This window comes from Gymnoscopelus braueri (assembly GCF_963280865.1).
Source record: "Gymnoscopelus braueri genome assembly, chromosome: 18".
Taxonomy (NCBI): Eukaryota; Metazoa; Chordata; class Actinopteri; order Myctophiformes; family Myctophidae; genus Gymnoscopelus; species Gymnoscopelus braueri.
Window position 1 is genome coordinate 42,353,972 of NC_137618.1, and position 12,085 is coordinate 42,366,056.

The following is a 12,085-nucleotide window of genomic DNA, read 5'->3' on the forward strand; positions in this document are numbered from 1 at the left end:
TTCAGGATTCAAATTCAAAAATATCAAAAGTAGCAGATCTACAAGCTCAAAACACGTTGCTTCGCGCTAGGTTTCAAGCTTGTGGATCTGCTACTTTTGATGCTTTTGTGTGACGCTGTAGTATGATCAAGTAGGGCGTTACTTTATGAAAACACAGAAAGTTAAAATATGGAGATAAGAGCTTTCTGCCCGACAGCGACGATATGTTTTGCACAGGAGTAAAAAAAAACTTTTCATTTGATCATAATGGAACGAACTTGAATGGAAGCTGGCGTGCAAAATTCATGAATTGCGGCATCTTGTTCAAAACTGGCCACTACTGCAAACTTTAGATGTCAATCTTAGCCAATCAGGATGAAATATGTAAAATCAAACAGATCTGTCTTGATCACGTGACTATAGAGATCATGTGTACCGATTTGCATGAAATTTGGATAAAATCTGAAGGAGTAAAAAAAAAGTGTTTTACATATGTCGGCCTCCACCTTGGCCTCTAGGGAGTGCGCATACAAAGTTTTACACAGATCAGTGCAGTTATAGGTAAAAACACGAAACGGCCTGTTACAGTGCCACCATGAGGCTGATTTGAAAATGTTCAAGTGGCATGTCTTCCTCTGCCTAGTGGGAATGTGCGTGTGAAATTCCACGGAAATTGCATGCTGTGTTCAGGATTTGAGGCATTTTGTTAAAAACGAAGTACTCCTGCAAACTTTGGAAGCCAATCTTAGCCAATCAGGATGTGTAGCAACTCATAATGTAATAACGGCTCATAATGTAATAACGGTTCATAATGTAATAATTTAAATGTAATAAAAACTCATAATGTAATAATCAGCTCATAATGTAATAAAAAAATGAGCGCATAACGTAATAACAGATTTTTCTATAATGTAATAATGTAATAATGTGTTACATTATAAATCTCACGTAGCTGCTCATAATGTAATAAAAGTTCATAATGTAATAATGTCTCATATTGTTGAGAAAAGTAAAGTGTTGCATCATAATAATAATTACCAATAATCATGGTCAGTATCATGGTCAGTACCATGGTCAGTATCATGGTCAGTATCATCGTCAGTATCATGGTCAGTTTAATGTCAGTATCATGGTCAGTATCATGGTCGGTATCATGGCCAGTATCATGGCCAGTACCATGGTCAGTACCATGGTCAGTATCATGGTCAGTATCATGGTCAGTATCAGTACCATGGTCAGTATCAGTATCATGTCAGTATCATGGTCAGTCCATGGTCAATATCAGTACCATGGCCAGTACCATGGTCAGTATCAGTATCATGGTCAGTATCAGTATCATGGTCAGTATCATGTCAGTATCATGGTCAGTATCATGGTCAGTATCATGGTCAGTATCATGGTCAGTATCAGTATCATGGTCTGTATCATGGTCAGTACCATGGTCAGTATCATGGTCAGTTTCATGGTCACCATGATACTGACCATGATATTGATATGATACTGACCATAATTAACCATGATACTGGCCATGATACTGGCCATGATACCGACCATGATACTGACCATGATACTGACCATGATACTGACATGATACTAACCATGATACTTATAATATAAGTATCATGGTTAGTATCATGTCAGTATCATATTATGATACTGACATTATATTGACATGATACTGACCATGATACTGACCATGATACTGACCATGATACTGACATTAAACTGACCATAATACTGACATTAAACTGACCATAATACTGTCATGATATTGACATGATACTGACCATGATACTGACCATGATACTGACATTAAACTGACCATGATACTGACATTAAACTGACCATAATACTGTCATGATATTGACATGATACTGACCATGATACTGACCATGATACTGACATTCTACAGACCGTGATACTGACCATGATACATACTGTACATGATACTGACATTATACCGACCATGATACTGACCATCATACTTGCCAGGAAACAACAATTTGAGCCGTTAGTCTCCGCCAGGCCGAAAGGCATGGCGAGAGAGTATCCGGGTTGATCACATGACTATATAGTCATGTGATCAACCCGGATCTCTCCGATTTTTTATATTCTATCCTGATTGGCTAAGATTGGCTTCCAAAGTTTGCAAGATTGGTTCGTTTTGAACAAAATGCCTCAAATCATCAACGGAGCGTGCGATTGCCGTGAAATTTTGCGCACACCTTCCCACTAGGCCGAGGAAGAAATTAATGCCGCCCTTTTCACATTGGCCTGTTATAGCGCCACCAGCAGGTCTAATTTAGCAAAACACATTTTTGGAACAAAATGCCTCAAATCATGAATGCAGTGTCCGATTGAAAGGCCTAAGAAGAAATGGCACCCTTTTCACATTGGCCTATAATAGCGCCACCAGGAGGCCACAATAACCTACCTGACCTGGCGGAGACCTGTGCTCCGAGGAGCACTTTTTCTAGTTACATTATGCAGTGTTATTACATTATGAGTGGCTACGCAAGGTTCTTAATGTAACACATTATTACATTATGGGCTCATGATTTTATTACATTATGAGCTGATTATTACATTATGAGCTTTTATGACATTTAGTTTATTACATTATGAGCTTTTATTACATTTAGTTTATTACATTATGAGCTTTTATTACATTTAGTTTATTACATTATGAGCTTTTATTATATTTAGTTGAGCCGTTATTACATTATGAGTTGCTGTAGCAACTCATAATGTAATAACTGCTCATAATGTAATACATTTACAGTAATAAAAGCTCATAATGTAATAAACTAAATGTAATAAAAGCTCATAATGTAATAATCAGCTCATAATGTAGTAAAATCTTGAGCCCATAATGTAATAATGTGATACATTAAGAACCTTGCGTAGCCCCTCATTATGTTATAACAGTGCATAATGTAATAACGGCTCAAATTGTTGTTTTTATTACATTATGAGCTAATTATTACATTATGAGCTTTTATTACTGTAAATGTATTACATTATGAGCCGTTATTACATTATGAGTTGAGCCGTTATTACATTATGAGTTGCTACAGCAACTCATAATGTAATAACGGCTCATAATGTAATAAACTAAATGTAATTAAAGCTCATAATGTAATAAACTAAATGTAATAAAAGCTCATAATGTAATAAACTAAATGTAATAAAAGCTCATAATGTAATAATCAGCTCATAATGTAATAAAAACATGAGCCCATAATGTAATAATGTGTTACATTAATATTGACTGCCAGAGTTAAAACCTCGTTCATAGCTGCCCTTGCCAGCGATTTTCGTGTTTTTTTTGTTTCGTCATTTTGTTATTTAATTCACATATAGAAAGTCTAGCTGGACATCTGAATCGTTTTGGTCGTTCCACCACTAGAGAGCAGCACATACCCAGCTTGATCAGCTCGCTGACACACTCGCCCCCCCCCACACCCACTCAAACAGTCAAACACATGAACCGGATGTGAAATGGTCTCAGATTCTCTGATCGGCGAAAATTACGATGTGATACACGACGGGGATGACTGTTCGTCACCCAGACCATAGATTATAGGAGGGGAGGTCTCCGATCGCTTTTTATACCGTGTGAAAAACCGTTCGTTTCCCTATTATGGTCGAAAATGACTGGGGGAAAAAAATTAAAACCGGAAACGGAACCCAAGTCATGAAACCGGATGCAGTGGTGGGTGAAGTAAGTGGAACCTGAAACTTAAAGTGATTCATTACAGAATAGCGTGATCAGAGCATAAAGATCAAAAAAGACCATAGATCGCATTAATGCGATCTTGGCGGCCAGGCGCGCTATTTATTAGATCGCATTAATGCGATAATGGCGGCCTATGAGTTAAGAACCTTAAGTAGCCACTCATAATGTAATAACACTGCATAATGTAACTAGAAAAAGTTCTCCTCGGAGCACAGGTCTCCGCCAGGTCAGGTAGGTTATTGTGGCCTCCTGGTGGTGCTATAATAGGCCAATGTGAAAAGGGTGCCATTTCTTCTTAGGCCTTTCAATTGGACACTGCATTCATGATTTGAGGCATTTTGTTCCAAAAATGTGTTTTACTAAATTAGACCTGCTGGTGGCGCTATAACAGGCCAATGTGAAAAGGGTGGCATTTCTTCCTCGGCCTAGTGGGAAGGTGTGCGCAAAATTTCACGGCAATCGCACGCTCCGTTGATGATTTGAGGCATTTTGTTAAAAACGAACCAATCCTGCAAACTTTGGAAGCCAATCTTAGCCAATCAGGATAGAATATAAAAAATCGGAGAGATCCGTGTTGATCAAATGACTATATAGATACTGTGTACCGATTAGCGTGAGGTTTGGACAAAATATGTAGGAGTGTTATCCAAAAATGTGTTTTGCACAAATCGGCCTCCTGGTGGCGCTATAACAGGACAATCTGAAAAATTGCCGGAGATTAGCTGTTCACAGACACACGGACGGACGGACGGACGGACGGACGGACGGACAGGGGTAAAACATACTCCCTCGCCATGCCTTTCGGCCTGGCGGAGACAATAACGGCTCAAATTGTTGTTTCCTGGCAAGTATGATGGTCAGTATCATGGTCGGTATAATGTCAGTATCATGTACGTATCATGGTCTGTAGAATGTCAGTATCATGGTCAGTATCATGTCAGTATCATGGTCAGTATCATGTCAATATCATGACAGTATTACGGTCAGTTTAATGTCAGTATCATTGTCAGTATCATGGTCAGTATCATGGTTAGTATCATGGCCAGTTTAATGTCAGTATCATGGTCAGTATCATGTCAATATAATGTCAGTATCATATAAGTATCATGGTTAGTATCATGTCAGTATCATGGTCAGTATCATGGTCAGTATCATGGTCAGTTTAATGTCAGTATCATGGTCAGTATCATGGTCGGTATCATGGCCAGTATCATGGTTAATTATGGTCAGTATCATATCAATATCATGGTCAGTATCATGGTGACCATGAAAGTGACCATGATACTGACCATGGTACTGACCATGATACAGATCATGATACTGATACTGACCATGATACTGACCATGATACTGACATGATACTGACCATGATACTGATACTGACCATGATACTGATACTGACCATGGTACTGGCCATGGTACTGATATTGACCAAGATACTGACCATGATACCGACCATGATACCGATACTGACCATGATACTGATACTGACCATGGTACTGATACTGACCATGATACTGACATGATACTGACCATGGTACTGACCATGATACTGACCATGATACTGACCATGATACCGATACTGACCATGATACTGACCATGGTACTGACCATGATACTGACCATGATACTGACCATGATACAGACCATGATACTGATACTGACCATGGTACTGACCATGATACTGACCATGATACTGACCATGATACTGACCATGATACTGACCTTGATACTGACCATGATACCGATACTGACCATGATACTGACCATGGTACTGACCATGGTACTGACCATGATACAGACCATGATACTGATACTGATACTGACCATGGTACTGACCATGATACTGACCATGATACTGATACTGACCATGGTACTGACCATGGTACTGACCATGATACTGACCATGATACTGACCATGATACTGATACTGACCATGGTACTGACCATGATACTGACCATGATACTGACCATGGTACTGACCATGGTACTGATAATGATTATTATGATGTAACACTTTACTTTTCTCAACAATATGAGACAGTATTACATTATGAACTTTTATTACATTATAAGCGGCTACGTGAGATTTATAATGTTACACATTATTACATTATAGAAAAATCTGTTATTACGTTATGCGCTCATTTTTTTATTACATTATGAGCTGATTATTACATTATGAGTTTGTATTACATTTAAATTATTACATTATGAACCGTTATTACATTATGAGCCGTTATTACATTATGAGTTGCTACAGGATGGAATATGACAAATCTGTCATATCCTGTTTGGTTTAATGACTATAGAGATACTGTGTACCGATTTGCGTGATGTTTGGACAAAATCTGTAGGAGTTTGTTTTGCAAAAATCGGCCTCCTGGTGGTGCTATAACAGGCCCATGTGAAAACATTTGGGGCAGAGGTTCTGCTCCAGGGAGTGTGTGTGCACAGTTTCGCTGCGTCCACAGACAAACACACACACACACACACACACACACACACACACACACACACACTATGTAGCTGTCCACAGACAGACAGACAGACAGACACACACAGACACACATACACAAGGTGCAAAACATAGTCTCGGACATGTTTTTCGGTCTGGCGGAGACAATAAATGTTATCTGAGCAATTCAAGGGTGTACGGCTCTCTTTTAACCACTTAAACCCGGAGTACCCCAGGGGCCAGGGTTCTAGACTAGGCACCCCAATTTGCACGCACACACGCACACAAACACTCATCAAAGACAACAAAAGTGATTTAAACCGTCTGTCAACAAGATACTTGTTGTGAGAGCCTTCTCCAGCTGACAACAGCTTCCTCTCTCTCTGTGTGTGTGTGTGTGTGTGTGTGTGTGTGTGTGTGTGTGTGTGTGTGTGTGTGTGTGTGTGTGTGTGTGTGTGTGTGTGTGTGTGTGTGTGTGTGTGTGTGTGTGTTATTACTATTTAATTCCATCTGCGTTATTATTTTTCCCTGTCACACATGTCCAACCTTTGGTGCAGATGGTTTCACTTTTGCCGTGATGATGACTTGTTTATGAAGGCGTGCTGTCATGATGTTTTGCTACAACTCGTGAATGTGGCAGTAAGTCTGTCACATGAACAAGAAAACAAGTTGATGACAGGAACGGGGGGGGGGGGGGGCAGCATTCAACCGCAGAATGAAACAAGTAAATAAAGGCAAAATGTATTATTTTATTTATTTTTTGTTAAGATAAGTGTTGAATAGCTCTATATTCCGAGTAATCATTGCTGTACAGTGACAGGGGTCCGTGTTCCCCCCTGTCTCTCCAGCTCTTAAGTAAACAGAAAATGTGTTTTCAGAATAGAGAAGTTATACAGGATAGCCAAGTGAAATTGGAAGTGATGACACAAAGAAGTAGCTGACAAAATTCTAACTGGATCACTACCAGTATAACACTGAAGCTGATAAATTGGTACTCTCTCCTGATTGGCTGAAACTGGCAACCCACCTGAACATTTACTGTACTTTACTAAAGAGGAGAGACAGAGAGACCCCTGATACTGAACAAACACTATATAGCAATGATTTCTATCAGAACATAGAGATTCAAACGCTGTCAAATTAAAAAACATTTTTGTTTTAACCAAAACATATCACTTTACCTTTTTACCTTTAGTTTAATTAAGTGAAGCTATCCCCTCTTTGCGAAAGAGCACATTGATTGTCCCACTTATCGCTTACCTCTGGGAATCTTTTGTATGGAACTTTCAAAGTACAGTAACTGACCCACCTGTTGATGGTGGGTAGGCTGGTTTCTCCCTTGTGACTGGGCCAGGCCACGGGCAGGGCGGGCACATCGTTGGCACACAGCCAGGCTGAGGTGGCCTCCGTGGCATAGAGCTGGAGATGGAGGGCAAAGGTCAGAGGTTCCCTCCCAAGAACAACCATTTATGTCACAACATTATTCGTAGGTAACTGAGGTAGGTTTACACTTAAAGGGCAAGACCACTTTGGTAGAGGTTTGGGTTGTGAAGTTACCTTGCCATGATGTAACTCCAAAGGTGGACAACCACAAATAATTGCCCCATTGATTAGAAATTGATAATTCAAAATATGCTCCTCATTGACTCAAATCAATGGAGCAATTATTTTTGATTTCTTGTCCACCTTTGCGAAAAAGAACAAAAAGTTAAAATATGGAGATACGAAGTTTCTGCCCGACAGCGACGATGTGTTGTAGAAACAGACAGAGTGTGTCTTTTTCTGCAGAAAAAGGAGGCCACCACAGGGGGGCAGTACTCACCTTAAAGCCCTCCTCCTTCAGCTGGTGGGCCGTGGCGAGGAAGTTAGGCCGGAACGATTGCTGGAAGGAAGGGAGGAAGGAAGGGAGGAGGGAGAGGAGACAGGAAAGTGACTGACGGAACAAGAGAGGCATGACTATACCGTATACCGATGTATTGGCCATTATCCCATTTAGACCGGGAACCTCTATACGTAACTATATCTTTCAATCCGGGAACCCCTTTTGGGGTTGTTGTTGCAGTACGGTATATAGCAACATACATTTTCTGTAAATAGTTTTTCAGAAAAGGTCAGGTCAGGATTTAGAAGGCGTTTTTAGAATCGGCCTCAGGTCTACATGGGTTATTTGATGACAAAGGTATAGGCACTTATGCAGCCGATGGGTCCAGATTTGTTATTTATTTGTGCTTTTTATCCCTTTTTCTCCCCAAGTCGTTATGCCAATTAATTCCTCCCCACACACTTTCTATGTGTTGTCACAGCTGTTGTATCCTACTGACTAACCGACCAGTGAGGAGCCCCCATGCTGACATCTATGGATTCCAAATAACTGAAATCAATCAGTCGTGGCGACTGAGAACTTCCGTCCATGCAAAGCTGAGTGATTTTTCTTCTTTTTTGTCTCCCAGACAAAATATGGGTGAGATGGGTTAGGACTTTAAAAAAAAACTCGGACCCAAAAATCTGGCATCATTCAGTCAGTTCTACATGAAACAAGCAAGGCATGACAGAGAGAGACAAATATAGAGAAAGCCATTTATGTGCAGCTTTCTCTGCTCACAGTAAAGGTCCTTGCACACTGGTGCGTCTTTTCGTTGCGTTTTTTTTACAACAATGAAAAAAATTGAAAAAACAATGAAAAAAAAAAAAACGCAACGAAAAGACGCACCAGTGTGCAAGGACCTTTAGAGCGGTCCGAGGAGGGGGCGGGGGGCACACGGTCCATCACCCACTGACCACTGCCGCATGATCCTCTTCCAGCTCACAGCAAGGCCTCACTTCCCCTCTCTCTCAATTATGTCCACTGGTACATCAATAGCCCTGCTGTGCAGTCAGCACTGGTGGAAGAGGTACTCAAGATTTATAATGTATAAAAACAATAATACAAAATAAATCTACAAACTCAATGCGTCGCGAATGTGACGGCGTTGAGTAGCCTAAATCTGTAGCCTAAATCTGCCTCTGATACAATAGTGGAGTATTATGCCAGTATAAAGTATTGGAAAAATTGGAATATTCAATTAAAGTAAAAGTACCTCAAAATTGTACTTAGGTTAAACTAATCAGAGTACTTCTTCCACCACTGCCATCTAACATGTGAGCCGACGCAGCCGGGGGGAATTGGCCACGGATCCACAGCCTCAATTACCAGCAGTCACAGTTAAAGCGATATGACTGCACAGTTAAGGCGATATGACTGCAGTGCACACAGCACGCATATCGATCTGCCACTGGACACGATAGTGGAAAGTAACTAAGTACATTTACTCAAATGCTGTACTTAAGAAATGCTTAAGTACTCATTATGCAGAACGTCCCATTCAAAGATGTTCAAAATGTGTCAAAAACTTTTGAAATGAGCAGATCTGGAAGCTCACGATGCGTGTGCTCTGCCATTTTCCAAAGTAAAACTCCTCCAAAGTTTGGAAACTTAACTTTGGTCGTTTTTTTCTCCTCTTCAATAAAACCAATTGGTATTGTATTTTATATTGTTGATTAGTCACCTTTACAAAGAGGTATAACTTGTAAGGATCGTGGAATGAGCAACACCGCTAAAAGTATGGGTAGTGCCCCCCCCCCCCCCCCCCCAAAAAAAAAGTTTGCCCAAATCCCCCAATATGCTTCTGTTGGTATTCACTCTCGTTTTGAGCGACCTGCCTCAGATTGACAGATCTCTGTCAAAGTTGCAGGACCCATGCTCAGGTGCCAGTCACATACCTGTGACTGACACACTGCTAGCAGGTGTGTGCTGGGGGGGGGGGGGGGGGCGCTATCCACTGACTAATAAACGATAACAAATAATCGGTGGAAGTTAAGTTTCCAAACTTTTTTGGAGGAGTCTATAAAACAGGGCTTAACTGGTTAATGCATGTTTCGTATTACATTGTTAATAAAACAAAAAAAATTAAACGGTTTAAAATCTTGATTGAAATGTCCAAACCTGCCTGCCGATGACGTCCCTGGTAGGCAGGTTTCTGAACTTTTGATTGATTGATCAAATACTGAATTGAACACTGACTACCGTCCACAGCCCTCCTTCTGTCTACTCACAGTGTGAGTAGACAGAAATGGCGCCAATTTATAATGAGCACTAGTGAGGACCAACTTTATGAAGTTAGGTTTAAAATGGGTGAAATGGTCCTTTAACCACTTGAACCCCAGCATCCATATTCTGGGGGGAACATTAGCCAAAAACAGCAGATCTAAAAGCTCAGAAAATTGCCTAGTTGGGGCCCACAACAAGGCCCAGGTAGAACCCACTTAAAGCCCACATGGGCAAACCCAGGTAGGGCCCATGTCGATCCCGCTGACATTGCCCACTTGGGGCCCATATACGTAGTTCAGCCCACCTTGAAACCCTGTTGGGCCAACGTGGGCATGCTGGCTGGGGTAGATCATTTGGTGTAGAAGGAAACAAGTGGTCTGAGTTACTGTTGTAACTCAAGTCCAGTTCTCTAAGACTACAGGGGTTTAAGTTTAGTACTTGAGTAATGTACATAGCTACTTTCCAGCGCTGCTAGCAGGCCAGGGCGAGGCGAGGCGAGGGGCAGGCAGGCAGGCAGCCTGGGTGACTAATGGAGATTTCACAGCATCGTGCCCTACCTGTACCTCTGATTAGAACAACAACAGCGTGCTAATATCACGGACAGTGACCCCCGCCGACTAATATTGCTGCTCCGCTCCCCGAGATGGAGGGTGATGGATTAAGGAGACACACACACGCTCGCAGTCACACACACGAACACAAGCCAGTGAGCAGATTCCCACCATAGCACAAGTTTTTAAAAGGTCGAGGGATGTCTTGCTGTGACACAACGCTATGCTATTCATTCCAGGTGTAAAGCTAAGCTTACAAAGCAAGCTGTAGCGTACCATTTTAGAGAGAAACCGGCAATGTCGGGAGGAAGCCTTGTGTCCAAAACGGTTCGTTTTCAGCAAATGGAAAAAATAACCTGCGTTCCAATGGATCCAATGTAGTTATTATTTAGTCACAAGCTCTTGTTCATACTTTTCATTGGTTCTATATTTAGAGACAAACTTTACTGAAAAAAAGCTTAAAGATCTGTTTTTTTCAAACATTCTAGAGCTTTTACTTTTGGTACTTTAAAGAAAATTCTGATATAGCCAAAAATTACAGATCTGAAGTAGGGCGTTAATTTACGATTTAAAAAAATAATAATAATAAATATGGAGATATGAGGTTTCTGTACGACAACAATGCTTTGCTTGCACTGATTATAAATGATAGATTAATATATGTGGATGAATATAAGGTCATACTGGATAGGGGATACATACTGTATAGTCTATCAATACTCCATACAGATTGGTTAAAGTAACGTTTTTACTCATTAAAATAAGTTGCAGGATTTGCAGCTTCAAAATAGTTACAGTTCCAGATTTGTGATGGGCTGAATGTTCTCACATAGACTCCTCTCCATGACAGGAAAACACTATGAACTCAAAGTCTTTATAATTGAGTGTCTTCCAGCTAAGCTAGCATCCAAAAATGGCTGGGTTTTAACCCATTCAAACCCGGAATGCATTTGTGTCATTTTAAGATTTCTTTTGCTGAGTTTTTATGAACTTGTAGATCTGCTATTTTTGAAAAATCATATATATATATATATATGCACGCACGCACGCACGCACGCACGCACGCACGCACGCACGCACGCACGCACGCACACACACACACACACACACACACACACACACACACACACACACACACACACACACACACACACACACACACACACACACACACACACACACACACACACACACACACACACACACACACACACACACACACACACATACATACATACATACATACATACATACATACATACATACATACA

General features: G+C 40.7%; 1 protein-coding gene across 1 annotated transcript in view; it reads right to left on the reverse strand.

Annotated features, from left to right (window-relative positions):
• The window catches only part of cps1 (carbamoyl-phosphate synthase 1, mitochondrial), a gene marked incomplete at its 5' end in the record, with an annotated part of 88,337 nt that overhangs the window by 3,880 nt on the left and 72,372 nt on the right, over positions 1 to 12,085 (reverse strand). Inside the window, 2 exons of the mRNA XM_080412246.1 lie at positions 7,486 to 7,595; positions 7,999 to 8,058. Of these exons, the coding sequence (XP_080268372.1) occupies positions 7,486 to 7,595; positions 7,999 to 8,058 (170 nt within the window). The remainder of the gene's footprint in view (positions 1 to 7,485; positions 7,596 to 7,998; positions 8,059 to 12,085) is intronic.